Source organism: Spodoptera frugiperda, chromosome 2, assembly GCF_023101765.2.
Source record: "Spodoptera frugiperda isolate SF20-4 chromosome 2, AGI-APGP_CSIRO_Sfru_2.0, whole genome shotgun sequence".
In the NCBI taxonomy this organism is placed as follows: domain Eukaryota; kingdom Metazoa; phylum Arthropoda; class Insecta; order Lepidoptera; family Noctuidae; genus Spodoptera; species Spodoptera frugiperda.
In genome coordinates this window covers 12,945,840-12,962,163 of record NC_064213.1, presented here as the reverse complement: position 1 = coordinate 12,962,163, position 16,324 = coordinate 12,945,840, and the positions used below count along the sequence as shown (strand labels likewise).

The 16,324-nt window shown below is 38.9% G+C and overlaps 2 protein-coding genes across 2 annotated transcripts in view; both read right to left on the bottom strand.

Annotated features, from left to right (window-relative positions):
* The window catches only part of LOC118268878 (troponin C-like), a 266,651-nt gene that overhangs the window by 15,349 nt on the left and 234,978 nt on the right, over window positions 1-16,324 (bottom strand). The gene's annotated exons all lie outside the window — the stretch shown is intronic.
* Window positions 5,057-7,684, bottom strand: LOC118268965 (uncharacterized). Its single transcript, XM_050699587.1, has one exon. The coding sequence runs from the start codon at window positions 7,682-7,684 to the stop codon at window positions 5,057-5,059; it is 2,628 nt and encodes an 875-aa protein (XP_050555544.1).

Below are 16,324 nucleotides of genomic sequence, written 5' to 3'. Positions count from 1 at the left end.
CGTTAGACTGCCTCGTTGTTGGAGTGGTCGCAAGTGCGACCAAGGCTCGGATACCGGTTAAATTTTCAAACCGTTATTATGTACTTGTACGCAAAACCTTTACATTGGGTTTCGTTCGCAAAACCGGTTTTTTTAAACCAGTATTTGGAACAGTATTTTCATAAAGGTTTTTTCGGATTAAACGGTTTAGAGCAATAAAAACCGGTTAATACGACGCACATCAAAGAAACGCCGCGCGCTGTTCGGATTATATTCAATAATAATATTTCAACGCGTGTACCGACATGCCACTCGTCGAATAAACCGGTTAATTTAGGTTAAATAAAAGTTCTTTAAATGTTCACGTTCTTAAGAAAAGTTCGGAGGAAAACCGATATAAACCGGTATTTTTTAAACCGGTTCCGAGCCTTGAGTGCGACTGCCGGAGGCTCGGGTTCGATTCCCGGGTCGGGCAAAGTATTACTGGGGTATTTTCGGTTTTTCGAAAATTTCTCAGTAGTAACACGGAGTCTGATATTATGTCCAGTATATGGCAATAGGCTCACCCCCTATTACATGGGACTTATAACACAAATGGTGAAAAGTGGGTGTACATTGTATAGCGGCATTACGTGTCGTGGTGAGTACCTCTGCCTACCCCTTCGGGTATAAAAGGCGTGACGTTTGCTTTTTTTAGAATCGTTAGTCGAATAGCTGTAAACCGAGCTAGGGTTCTTGGCACAGATATCGACAGACTATATCTAACCTTTTATCGACGAGCATGCATGAAAACTGATGACTGTTGATGAAGCGAAAAAGGTATGTAAGATTCGTAGCAATTGGCGTTCCATTGTCTCTCCTACCCCCATGGGAGACAGGTGTGAGGTTATGTAAGATGTATATCTGTGATTCTCGGTTTACCTAGACCTGCGGACGGCCTAGTTAACGGGGCTCCGGCTCGAAACTCTAAAGGCAGGAGTAGGAACGGGGTGGTTTTTAGTCAGTAAGAGTTTGACACTCCCTCTCGCCTCACCCGAGTCGGGTAAATACTATGAGGTTTTTTCGATTGTTTAAATCTCGTAGTAGCTTGTACTTTTGAATGATGATTGATATCGTAGTAATGGGATCATGATCATACCCAATACATACGATTCATAACGAAACTGGTGAACAGTGGATGTTACATCTATATTTAACACATTCACTGCCACCATTATTTTTTTGAAGTTCATAGCGATGTCAAAACCTAATGATTATAGCGATGCCGCCCTATAATCATTAAGTTATTGCTAGCAGATTATGTACTGAGAATTCCAAAAGGCAATTCTGGCTAATTTTCGAAATATCACTAATACATTTAGGACACGCTTGTCGTGTTCGAGGCGTAGTTATAGAAATTCGCAAGAACACGCTTGGCGTGTCGGCGGCATTCTATGTGCTATTCCAGATTATAATCTAGCTATATTACAAATTCCATCGCGATCCCTTTAGCCATTTCACTCATATTATATTAAAAGTTATTAACTAAAAATCAGCGATGACGCAGCGACGTCGTGTAGCCTACTGATGTCGCCGCATCTGCGCACGATGCTCCTTATAAAGAGTGTCTCTGTGACTCGAAACTAGTAGAGCTTTTCTCAATTAATATACGTAAGTTAACCGAGATTTAAAGTTAATTTAGTATGGATCACGATAGTTTTTAAATGTGGGAGAGCCATGCTTCGGCACGAATGGGCCGATTCGACGGGAGTAATACCAGGGCTTCACAGAAAACCATAACGCCTCTGGTGCTTCGGGTGTCCATGAGCTGCGGCGGTTACTTACCATCAGGTCATCCGTGTGCTCGTTTACCGGCTTATAACATAAAAAATATTAACAGTTATATTATATCATCTACAAAATACCTACTACATAGTATATTTTGTAGATGATATAATACACGTGTTTGTAAAACTGGCTTAACGATTGTTTATATGACTTCCTTGTTACCTTAAAATACCTAGGTAATAATTTTATCGCGAATGCACCGATACGGTTCTTAATTAAGTGTATAAAATAAATACTAACTCGAATAACAATAGCATTAGGTACATGTTTTTCCTATTATTTGTTTTTTTTATGGAATAGGAGGCAAATGTGCTGACGGATGGTAAACGATCTGCGCCGCTAATGAACCCACAACACCAGAGCAGTCACAAGTGCGTTGGTCTTTAATTAACGTTTTGGTTTTCCAAAATGTAAAGGAATTGTGATAAAAAATAGTTTTCAAATTTAATATCAATAATCGCTCGCGTTTTCCTCTATAGGTATTTGAATAATTATTGTTTTGAATACAATCTACTTAGTTAGGGGTTTCTGTTTCAATTCCCAGGTTAAAAGACTATTATTTTTAGAATAATAATGTTCTGCTCGGTTCCTTTTGATGGCATCATGTTTCATAGCCTAATACCTTGTGACAGCGACTTCGCCCGCATTCCCATGTGATAAATGTGGGATAAATTGTATCATTATGTATTATTCTAGACTATAATCTACCCCTGTTCCAAATATTTAATCCAAATATTAAAAAAAAGTTTCATCCCGATCCCTTCAATCGTTTTAACGTGATTGTGTAATAAATATACCCACAAACACATAAACTCACAAACTTTCGCATTAATAAGATAAACTTTCTCGATAATTGGACTAGCTAACACAAAAATAAATAATTATTGAATTCGGATCAAAGAGTCTGACGCTCCCTCTCGCCTCACTCGAAGCGGGAGAAGTCATTGGATGGTTTTCCCCACTCAAAACAAGATTAACCTAAAGCTAAGTACAATTAGCTTACATAAATAACTACTTAACTATGTTGTTAAATTGTGTTTTGGAAAAGGTAGGAAAGTACAACACTATTGCATTTCTATTATTAAAAAAAAAAATGGAAAAAAGCTATGCAAGTCACAGGAACACTGATTTTGTTAAATTACTTTTTGTTATGTAATAAGCCGGTAAACGAGCAGTGGTATCACTTGATGGTAAGCAATCGCCGCCGCCCATGACAGCCGAAACACCAGATAACTTTTTGATTAAACAATTATGAATGAAACGGTACATACAGTAAATAGACTCACTTTAAATAAAACAAACACACATAAAGATTACATTACAATTTATTAATTAGATAAGTACGTATTACAATTGCTAAAATTCGTCGTTGACACTCACATTTAAATTAAACGCAGTCGAAACGGACCGACACTTATTTGCCTTAGTTTTGGCTGCACTATTCTCGATGTTCTTAAAGCCACAGGGTGCGGCATAAATTCTGGATAATCAGTCTTCGGCACATCATACTTTGGTGTACTACTGGCTATATCATCACTCTCAAACTTCTCCCTTAAAATCGCAGTAATAACGATACATATGGATGAAAAGGCTACTGCGAACAGTAACCAACACACCAGCGGTACCGTGTTCATTGTTATAAGGTTGAAGATTGACTGGCAATGTCAATTCCAGGCGTAGAATATCCCGCTCCCGCTAGTACCTACTGCGATAATAATATTAATTACATATATTTTCCTTAACATTGGGAGTTGCTAAAGATTTCGTGTATTTTATCGACAAACCTAACTAGGTATATTTATTATATACATGCCTTATTATACCATAGTAGTAACAAAGCATACAAATTGCCTGAGGCCGCGAACGCACAGGCAGGTGGCATGCTTAGCGCCTAGTGTCTAGCGCGTCACCTAGCGAGTAGCCCAGTAAAACGAACGTTCTAAAATGAACATGGATGCACGCCAAGCGACTAGCTAGGCGCTAAGCGGGCAGTGCAGCCGGTCGCGTTCATTTTAGAACGTTCAGTGAAAAGATGGCTTTCCAGGATATGTACACCTAGGTTCTACTACCGATAATATTTGACCATAATTTATTCATAAGTACTTTTCATGCCTACCCTGTTTCAAGTACGAGTAATAATGAATCCGATAACTTCTTTCGCGTTGGGCGAAGCGAGAGGGAGCGTCAGACTTACTGACTAAAAACCACCCCGTTCCTTCTCCTGCTTTGAGCCGTAGTCCGCGGTAACCTGTTACGTTGTCCGCAGCTCCGGAATGCCCACAAGTTGAGCTATTGATTACGGTACGTAGGTTTGGTAGGTATTGGAATCAATAGTCAATTGTTTTCCCATGACGTGGGGTCATTTAAAACCAGGATTTTTTCCTGTGTTATAGTTGCGTTTAGAAACAAACAAGTTTACATAATCATATATATCAGATTCAGATCTTGAACAACAATTTGTGGATCACATAAAGAGTTGTTCTGTGTGGTATGCAATTCGGAACGTTGCACAGCAGTCGGTCATCCAGCTAATGCGCGTGCACTTTAAAAGACGCCGCTTGCTACGATTTGAATGACCTTTTCTGAGGCTCGGAAACACATTTGTATGATAAGTTATCTACTACTTATTACCAAATAAATTAAACACTATCATAAAATAAAATTTTGATGAACGAGGAGACACTAGAATATAGGCCCTAACGACTGCGACTGTCGAAGAAGTGATAGGTAGGTATTGGTCGAAAAATGAAAAAAGTTTTGAAATATAAAAATAACCATTTATTTTTCATGTCATACTGATACGAAACAATGAAATATACAAAATAATTATACCTAATATAGTTAATAGCACTGGTCAACACCAATTTGAACGATAGATTGAGACATATTTTTTTGTTATGTTTGCATGATACTGTGTTAATTTCGTCTGCACCTAATTTGCATTTAAATTTGCATGGCGTGAGCCTGTTTATGACGATTTATAATTTTATTTTAAAAACATCTTATTAGCTCACCCTTAGTCTGCAAATAAAAAATATGAATTTGAAAAAAACTTAAATGCACACAGTCACAGTATAACGTAATAGATTTACTGACAAATTTCAATATAGAGGTGTGTTTATAGATTAGAAAGGAATCGTGATATTAGCAACATGTATGAATGGCCTTTATAAGCTAATTGAACAGTAGAATGGAAAGAACAGGTGGGGTAGTTGTCATATTATGTTAATATAACACAATTTCTCGAATATCAGTCCCAATCCTCTACATACGTGCTATTCCATCCATCAATATAAGCACTTATGGTACTATTTCCATCACTTGGCCTGGGTTTGTCTACACCTGTGTCATTTTTATTACCTGGTACAGTATCATTGTCAAATCTTCCACTTGTAGTCCAGTTACCTTCACCGTAGTCTTCAATTGGCCAATTATCCACTGTTTTATTATTAGTTGTCACATTATTTAATACAAAATCACTTGCAGGAGGCTCTATAGGCGTCATGTATCGTTCTTCACTTGTATCTTCCGTTGCATTGTTGGTTACTATGGTTGTACAGTTGTTACAGTAATCTACAGATGTATTTCCAACATCAACCGTAACGTTTGTACCTGTCTCATTGTTATTTCTATCTGTAGTAGAATTACTTTTAGCCACGGCGTAGCTATCATTATAGAATGTTAAAGTATGTTCGATGGGCATTACTACACCTGCATTCGTACTATTATCTTCTTCGTATAGTGATATAGGTGCAATAGATTTATCTATAGCCGCGGTGTGAGTACCATTGTATGACGTTGCAAGTACTGATGTTGTATTTATTGTAGCTATGGGTTCTGCACCATTCTTATTTTCATCTACAACTGCTCCCTCACCACCTGGAGCTGGTCTACTTTCAGCCACTGCGTAACCTATGAGGTACGCACCTGACTTTGAACCACCTGTGTAATATTTGTCTTCTTCGTAAATTGTTGATGTAGGTCTGGTTTTATTACTCGGAGCAGCCATACTTTCACTTCTGTCGTATGTGACTGGCGTTTTAGGTTTTATGAAAGTAGCGTTGCTACTTACGTTTACAGTAAGATTACTTGCATAATTGGTATAATCACTACCATTGGTTGTGCCAATATTAGCACTGTGGTTGTATCTCACTGACGGTGTGGTGGGTGTATAATAAGCACTGTGGTTGTATCTTCCTGGCGTGGGGCTATCATAGTAGTTGGATCTCACTGACGGTGTGGTGGGTGTATAATGAGCACTGTGGTTGTAACTTCCTGGCGTGGGGCTATCATAGTAGTTGTATCTCACCGACGGTGTGGTGGGTGTATAATAAGCACTGTGGTTGTATCTCACCGACGGTGTGGTGGGTGTATAATGAGCACTGTGGTTGTATCTTCCTGGCGTGGGGCTATCATAGTAGTTGGATCTCACTGACGGTGTGGTGGGTGTATAATGAGCACTATAGTTGTATCTTTCTGGCGTGGGGCTACCATAGTAGTTGGATCTCACTGACGGTGTGGTTGGTGTATAGTAATGAGCACTGTGGTTGTATCTTCCTGGCGTGGGGCTATCATAGTAGTTGGATCTCACTGACGGTGTGGTTGGTCTCGTATAATGAGCACTGTAGTTGTATCTTTCTGACGTGGGGCTATCATAGTAGTTGGATCTCACTGACGGTGTAGTTGGTGTATAGTAATGAGCACTGTGGTTGTATCTTCCTGGCGTGGGGCTATCATAGTAGTTGGATCTCACTGACGGTGTAGTTGGTGTATAGTAATGAGCACTGTGGTTGTATCTTCCTGGCGTGGGGCTATCATAGTAGTTGGATCTCACTGACGGTGTGGTGGGTGTATAATGAGCACTATAGTTGTATCTTTCTGGCGTGGGGCTACCATAGTAGTTGGATCTCACTGACGGTGTGGTTGGTCTCGTATAATGAGCACTGTGGTTGTATCTTCCTGGCGTGGGGCTATCATAGTAGTTGGATCTCACTGACGGTGTGGTTGGTCTCGTATAATGAGCACTGTGGTTGTATCTTTCTGACGTGGGGCCATCATAGTAGTTGGATCTCACTGACGGTGTGGTGGGTGTATAATGAGCACTGTGGTTGTATCTTCCTGGCGTGGGGCTATCATAGTAGTTGGATCTCACTGACGGTGTGGTGGGTGTATAATGAGCACTGTGGTTGTATCTTCCTGGCGTGGGGCCATCATAGTAGTTGGATCTCACTGACGGTGTGGTTGGTCTCGTATAATGAGCACTGTAGTTGTATCTTTCTGACGTGGGGCCATCATAGTAGTTGGATCTCACTGACGGTGTGGTTGGTCTCGTATAATGAGCACTGTAGTTGTATCTTTCTGACGTGGGGCCATCATAGTAGTTGGATCTCACTGACGGTGTGGTTGGTCTCGTATAATGAGCACTGTGGTTGTATCTTCCTGGCGTGGGGCTATCATAGTAGTTGGATCTCACTGACGGTGTGGTGGGATACGCTTTTGTACTGGATTCAAATTTGGTTTCATTGGGCCAATATCTTGATGTATTTTTGAAAGGAATTCCACGTGGTGAGGTATGCGCACTTTCTGTAGTGGAGGAAGTGTAGTAGTCATGGTATTTACGCCTTCTTCCAAATGTAGAATGGTAGGATGGGGTGCTTGCTACCGTAGCCCATGGTGGTCGAGGTTTATTGTATCTGTGGTTGCTTGTAGTGTTGATGACTGTACCCTCGACAGGTTTCTGTGTGGTCGCATTACTTGAACCCAAATCCAATGCGAGGTAGGCGGCTAGGGGGCCAATGTTCATAAATCCAAGCCCTATCAAGGTCATGAGGAATATCGTTAATGCTGTTGGAAATACCAGACACACTGTTCTTGCCATTGTATTAAATTATATTATTTTATTCATAATCAACTGTAACGGTCGGTGCCCCGAGCTTTGTAGCGATTTTGTAGTTATATATCTTAGTGTTACTGTATATATAGGTGTTATTTGAAACTTGCATGGTTTTCCTATATCCGTCCAGTTATCGCAGGTACAATGGTGGTCACATGCACCTGACTATGACTTCTCCCATCTTGGGCGAGGCATGAGGAAGTGTCAAACTCTTACTGACTAAAAACCACCACCACCCAGTTTCTACTCTTGTTTTTCAAGCTGGAGCTCCGGTAACTTGCCAGGCAGTCCACAGTTCCAGGTCGGTATCAGCCCTGCTGTCGGGCAAGGGTAGTTCGTAGTCCGCAGACCTGGACTTAAGGTGGCCGTAGATCATCGCGCAATCCCCGACACCCAGTGTCTCTCGCGATTGATTTGTTGGGTATGGGTTGATGTTTTTGTTAGTTTCAAGCAATACAATTTTAAAATGATCAGGTGGATCTGTCCGCCACTGTACATAGTTTGCGATAAGCTGATAACGGGACTAAGTTGTTTTTTTGTACTAATTAGAACCTTGTTCCGTGCCAGGATTCTCCACTATTGTGGGATTACACAAAGTAAACAATATCCCAAAGAAAATTGACTGCACGGCTTGATGCAGTAGCTGAGGATCGGTTGGTGTACAACGTGATACAGATTCGATTAAGATAAGGAACATTATTTGTGTAAACTACAAATTAATTGTATTTTAACTTTATGTAGGCACTAAAATAATAATTATGGTTTTCAGCTTACCCACGTAACTGTTTGACGAGGAACCAGACTTGTTTTAAGTCACACGTAGTGTGGATACTAGGAAACTTTCTAACATAACGTAACAGAGTAAGGCTTATGAAAAAAAAGTTTCACTTGACCCCGGCTATCAGTTGGATTTTTTTGGTATCTGTTTATAATTGACATTCGGCTCGTAATAAGGATTATTCAAGTGCTTTTCGATTCCTAAGTTTCCTAGAATCGACACTACGTGTATAAAGCACAAATGCAATTATGACGCAAAAATAGTGAAATAACTAACCCAGTGTCTCGGATAACCAGGTATAAATAAACATTTGTCTCATTTACAGAGGGTTCCATTAACCACCTCCAGGTGAACATACGGGTTATTTCACATATAGAGGTGTGATTCTTAAATAAAACTATGTGTTATGTGGACATTATAAATGAATAAGAATAAGTAAATCAACAAACAAAACGATGTTATCTCAGTTACTGAGGTTTGTGCATTAAAATGCACTCGCTGTCTCAGTTATATAGGTAACTTTGATGATAAATCAAAAGAACGAAGATAAAAAAAGCGTTGTTTTTTCCCACTAATAGAGGTAATTCATTGGCAATGTGTTGGTATCTCAGTATGGGTTCCAGTTGTGGCGATTTCTCACTTATACAGGTCCCATTTAACCAAGTTTCACTATATATATGTAGCAACAACAATAGAATTCAAACATGCGTTATAATAAAACCACATAACAAATTAATTTCATTAATTTAATTTAGCTTTAAATAAACAAGATAAGGTATTATCTTAAAACAAGGACTTTAGTTAGCCTATTTTGCTCCCGGAAAACATTCAGACAAAAATAATAATTTAAAATATAAAACATATATTTTTAAATCAAATATAGATTCTGTATTTATTTAAATGAAGTACTTTAACCATTGTATAAGCAATGTATTCACATGAAATTTTGTCATCTAATCTAGAAATTATTCGCGTTTCGCCACAATAGTTTTTATGACAACTTATGACGTAGTAAGCCCCCATTTTGTAATGTATTTTATCAAACGAGTTTTTAATCAATTTAAAGTAAACCAAAACAACTAACATTCTTGTTTTCTACTGAATCGACGCGTTCTACACATACTAAGCAATGCATACTACTACTAGCAATTTGCTGACTGCACGGTTGGCGCAATGGTTGGGTGACCGGCGACCTGCAAGGTTCGATTCCCACACCGCGGCACCGGTGGCGTTGCCTGACTTAAATGACCATTATTAGTCCGAAGTCAAGAAGTTCGGCGGTGTTTCGCCCCCGTGACTCGGAAAGCACCTAAAGTCGTTGGTCCTGCGCCTTACCTCCCTCCGATCGTGTCGGTCTGCCATCCCGTCGGATCCAGAGAGTTGAACACAATATCTTTGAACACAATATCTTTTACATGAAACATTATCGGTGAATAAAATATTGAATAACATTTTACGTCGCATTTATTAAAAGCATTCGATTTACATACACAACTATTATTTATTGCATTACACAGTAATGTTTGCTCATAGTCTCAATACGAGCAAAGACTTTAGATATTAACAGAAACTAATTGGAAACTTACGCATATTAAATAGTCACAGCTGTATCTGTAGCTGAAGTTACAGGAGTAGCGTCGCTACTGACCTCTGCAGCTGAAGTTACAGGAGTAGCGTCGCTACTGACCTCTGCAGCTGAAGTTACAGGAGTAGCGTCGCTACTGGCTCCTGTAGTTGCTGCGTCGCTACTGGCTCCTGTAGTTGCTGCGTCGCTACTGGCTCCTGTAGTTGCTGCGTCGCTACTGGCTCCTGTAGTTGCTGCGTCGCTACTGGCTCCTGTAGTTGCTGACTCGCTACTGGCTCCTGTAGTTGCTGACTCGCTACTGGCTTCTGCAGTTGCTGCGTCGCTACTGGCTTCTGTAGTTGCTGCGTCGCTACTGGCTCCTGTAGTTGCTGACTCGCTACTGGCTCCTGTAGTTGCTGACTCGCTACTGGCTCCTGTAGTTGCTGCGTCGCTACTGGCTCCTGTAGTTGCTGCGTCGCTACTGGCTCCTGTAGTTGCTGACTCGCTACTGGCTCCTGTAGTTGCTGCGTCGCTACTGGCTCCTGTAGTTGCTGACTCGCTACTGGCTCCTGTAGTTGCTACGTCTCTACTGGCTCCTGTAGTTGCTGCGTCGCTACTGGCTCCTGTAGTTGCTGCGTCGCTACTGGCTCCTGTAGTTGCTGACTCGCTACTGGCTCCTGTAGTTGCTGCGTCGCTACTGGCTCCTGTAGTTGCTGACTCGCTACTGGCTCCTGTAGTTGCTGACTCGCTACTGGCTCCTGTAGTTGCTGACTCGCTACTGGCTCCTGTAGTTGCTGACTCGCTACTGGCTCCTGTAGTTGCTGACTCGCTACTGGCTTCTGTAGTTGCTGACTCGCTACTGGCTTCTGTAGCTGAAGTACTGCTGTCTATTGAAGATGCTGTGGTCGTAGTTCCACTAGTATCGCTAGTCACATCAGTGTTAACGGGAATGTCTGTGGTACCGTCAGTCGTGTCATAGGCCTGTCCAAGTGCGAACATCGTTTTTGTCGCTCCTAATAAACAAGTGTTTCTCAAAGTTCTTCAGTCATTACCTCAAAAATGGAAAATCAAAAATGTGGTTCCTGTGATGACAATGTCTTAGAGGGTGTACAGTGTACAGTCTGCTGTCAGTTTCTGCATTTCCAATGTAGTGGCGTAACTGAAGCTGGATACCGTAAACTGGGTGATAGGAAGCTCACATGGCGTTGCTTCAAATGTAAGCAGTCTAATACGCCACAACCACCTAGCTCACCGAGGCCTGAAAATGAATCAGCTATCCTGCTTGAAATTCGTGCTTTAAGTGCAAAGATGGCGCCACTAGAGAATCTAAAGGATGAATTTTCGGCCTTAAGAACCGAATTCGCTGAGTTCAAATCGTCGTTTCACACTCAATTCACCGGAATTATTGATGATCTCAATAAAAAAATTAACGGCATGGAGTCTCGAGTTTCTCAGGCGGTGAAGGTCAAAGAACAAATAGATTCAGTGATGGTGAAACTGGAGAAACTGGAGGAAGACTCCGACCAGAAAGAACAATGGTCGCGTATGAGTAACGTGGAAGTAAAGGGTATAGAGCAAACCAAAAACGAAAATTTGTTTGATATCATGCGGAAGATTGGTACAAAAATAAATTATCCAATAAACAAAAGTCAAATTAATTTTGTAACCAGGGTCCCAACAAGGGAACCTGAAAGTATCAAGCCCATCATAGTCTGTTTCTCAAGCCGATACATAAAGGAAGACTTTATAGCAGCGGCAAGAAGCGAGTTTAAGACCACTCCTTTAACGGCTGATCAACTACAATTAAAGGGGAAACATAGAATTTATATAAATGATCACCTAACAACTAAAAACAAGAATCTTCTCTCTAAGATCAAAAAGGCGGCGAATGAAGCAAATTTCCGCTACGTGTGGGTCAAGCATGCCAAAATACATATTCGGAAAACAGACACATCACCAGTCATAATAATAAAATCGGAGAAAGATCTTGTAAAAATTGTATAAGTGATTTACTACAATCTCGTTTTCTGCTAATACTTTACATAGTTTTAGGTTTCATAGTGACCTACACAACAACATTAACAAATATTCTAAACTCAAAGTTTGAGCATTGCTGTCCGGTGAGTGAATCGTTTGTTTTCCAAAAGCTACTGTGTCAAGCAGTTGTGTGTCGTTGCAAATACTTAAAGTATTCGCTACCTGCTTTAATCGCATCTCAATGCAATCTTAACCATATTTTAATTTGCATAAGGCATATTTTTGAATGTATCAAATTGATATCTATATTTTTTTGTAATGGACCGCCTTTTGTTCCTATTCATCGGTCATTATATGGTCGCCTTTTGATGGTGTGTTGTTTTGTTAACTGTGTTCTGCCGTGTTTTACATCTTATACTAAATATTTAACTTATACCCGCACAAAATATATTAATTGTAACAATTTTATTTCTATTAAGTGGAGTTTTATGCTTATTTATTTAACGACATGGTCTTTTATATACATTATTTATATTGTTATTGCTAATATTTACTGTGTCTTCTATTAATATTTATTACCAAAATGTACGCGGACTACGTACGAAGACTAGCAATTTATATCGTAATATTTGTCTTAGCGCCTATGATGTTATTGTTTTTACGGAAACGTGGCTAGTAGATGATATTTTTAGTAGTGAACTATTTGATGATCGATATCTTGTGTGGAGACGCGATCGCGACTATGGCCGTACTGTCCAGAAATGTGGTGGTGGCGTATTAATTGCGGTCAAAAAGGAACTTACAGTGATCGAAAGACCCGAATGGCGCAGTTCTGCCGAAGATATATGGGTAACCATTATCCTAAAAAAGTCTAGACCTTCAGTAAAATATAAGCTACACCTATGTGCCCTTTATTTATGTAAGGAAAACATTGGCAACTCTTATAACACACAATTACTTAATTTTACTAATAACCTAAACAACCTAATACTAAATAATCCGTTAGATAAATATATTTTACTAGGTGATTTTAACTTCGGTAACTCTGTTGAATGGTCTGACACATCCCACAATGGTGAATTGAGCCCTTTTAATATTACATGTCCGACGGTAAAGGACTTTTTCGACGCGGTATACACTTATAGTCTCGCCCAGTACAACAGTGTGCGTAATATAAATAATAGACTTTTAGACCTTATCTTTTGCAATGACAATGTAGTTGTAAATGAATGCGTAAATCCACTTGCATTACCTATAGACTTGCATCACAACCCTTTAATAATACAAGCAGATTTTGCTGAACATGATAAACTTACGGACAATGTAACAAACAAATTTATTTTTTCCAAAGGTGACTATACTTCTATTATAAATGAACTTGAAAAAACTAATTGGACAGAATTTTTACACACTGGCTCCCTGGAAGACGCAGTTGCATTTTTCTATAAAAAATTGTACGAGCTTAGGGATAAATTTATTCCACTAAAATTATCAAAAAATACTGCGTATCCTTCATGGTACAACACAGCACTAATAAAAATTTTAAAAGAAAAATATAAGTACCATCGCAAATATAAAACATATAAGAACTTATCTGACTATCATTCTTTCTCTGTGTTACGGACCAGAGCTATTGAAGTAGAAAAAAGCTGCTTTAATACGTACATGGCTAAAATTGAATCTGCTATAATGAAGAATCCGAGATCATTCTGGTCATATGTAAAAAGCAAAAGAACGGTTAATGTATTCCCTAATGTGATGCATTACCGTGACACCATCGCTGAAACAGGTGATGAGATAAGTAATTTATTTTCAAATTGGTTTCATTCCACTTTCCAAAGCCCGGATTCTATTAATTCCTTACCTTCTAGAGAAAATAATAATACCGTAACTAACATAAGCTCTATTGAAATATGTAAGGACGAGGTATTGAAGTTGATGAAATCCCTGGATTTGACAAAAGGGGGCGGTCCTGATTCTATACCACCTATTTTCATAGTTAAATGTGCGGTTAGTCTGGTGGATCCGGTGTGCATTTTATTTGAGCGATCGGTATTAGAAGGGACTGTACCAAGGGTTTGGAAATCTGCATTTATCACCCCTGTATTTAAAAAGGGAGATCGGTCAAATGTAGAGAATTACCGCCCCATTTCTAAGATATGTCTCTTTTCTAAACTTCTGGAAAGAATTATATATAAACAAGTTTATGAAGCAGTGAGATTCAATTTCGGTGATGAACAGCATGGTTTCCTTAGAAAGCGATCCACAACTTCTAATCTCATACTCTCTCATGAATTCATATCTGAAGGCATGGACCAGCGTGCACAAGTGGATGTCATATATACAGATTATTCCAAATGTTTTGACCGAATAAATCATTCTGTGCTACTGGATAAATTATTGTCAATAGGTATTCATGGAGACCTTTACCGTTGGTTTTCATCATATATTGAGAATCGCACTCAGGCGGTAGTACTAAAAGGGTACATATCTGGCTGGAATTATGTTCCTTCTGGAGTACCCCAAGGCTCAATCCTAGGACCTCTATTATTTACATTGTTTATCTTCGACATACAAAAATGTTTCAGACATAGTTACATCTTACTTTACGCGGATGATATGAAGATACATAAAAAAGTTAAAAATATATCAGATGCTGAGCAACTTCAAAATGATCTTGCAAGGTTCGAGGAATATTGTGTTCATAATAAACTCCAACTAAACGTTGCCAAATGTTTCCAAATCACGTACTCCCGACAAAAAACGGTTATTAATTATGAATATAAATTAAACAATAAAGTACTGAATAAAGTCTCCACCATGAAAGATCTAGGGGTAATAATGGACCATAAACTTTTATTTGATCAACACATCGATTATATTGTTAATAGAGCATCAAAGGCGCTGGGATTTATTATGAGAGTTTCAGCTGATTTTCGTTCTTTAAAAACTATAAAAATTCTATATTGTGCTTTCGTTCGTAGTCACTTGGAATACGCGTCACAAGTTTGGAATCCTCGGTACGAAATATATAGGTCTCGTATCGAAGCTGTACAAAAGAAATTTGTAAGATACTTAGATTACAAAGCGCGGCAGTATTCAGATGATTACAACCACCGCTGTAAAAGATATCACTTTCTACCGTTACACTACAGGCGTAATATTAATGATATTTCCTTTTTCGTTAATATAGCTAATGGGTCGATTGATTGCCCCGAATTATTATCTAAGTTACACCTACGCACTAACCTTCTAGGGCTCAGACGTAGACCACTTATGCAGATTGCTTCTGTTTCGACCAATTACAGAAAAAATACCTTTCTCTTGCGTGCGGCACATGCATTCAATAACATGCCAGAAGACTTAGATGTAGATTTGTTTTGTATGAAAGCTATCACAGTAAAGCGTTTATTAGCAAATAAATACTTTGAAGATAACTCCCGTATATGATGTCGAACTTTATAGTATAACGCATTACCTAAAATTCTATATATTATTTTTTAATTTTATATACATATATATGTTGTTGTGTATGGTCTGTATCATTTCCGAGGATACAAATAATATTTGGTTTCTTTACTTTATTTATAGGTACTAATTATGTTGAAACTAAAATTAATGTTTAACATGTATACTCAGTTAAGTTAAGAATAAGGAGCAGTGTTTTTATGGGTCAGTCTGTGACAGTAACGTAATTTTTATATAGTCATTTAACGGTGGAAGCTTGTTGTTAGCAAATTAGATATAAATTAAGTTATTAAAATTGTTATTAGTCTGTAAGCTTTCCTAAGAATAAATAAATAAAATAAAAATAAATACCTGTGGTCGTTGCTGCAGTGTTGTTGATGTTTCCTTCTGTAGTTCTACTAGTTCCACTTGTCGTTGCCGCTGCAGCAGTTGTTAAACTGTTGATGGTTGTTAGTCGTATAGTTGTGCTTGTAGTTGTTGTCGTTCCACCTCTGATCGGCGTTGGTCTGTTCCCTCTAAAGATGTTTCTTATACCCGCGCCAAAATTATTTAGTACATTCATGAATCCGTCAAAGTAGTCCCGTATATTTGGAAGTTGGCCTGACACTTGTTCTGTACTTATTGCGATTAATACTAGAAGGATTAATATAGTTTTTCTTTCAAACATGATGTGTTAGTGCGGCAATTACTGGTGCGACTAATTCTATTTAAGACACTACTAAATACTTAGTTCCTTTACTACTAAACAGTGTTTTTATTGCTTAGTTTCGTATGTAAATGGGGTTGTATGCAAATTTATTCAAATTTCTCTCAATATAGGCATATAGTACAGTCGAAC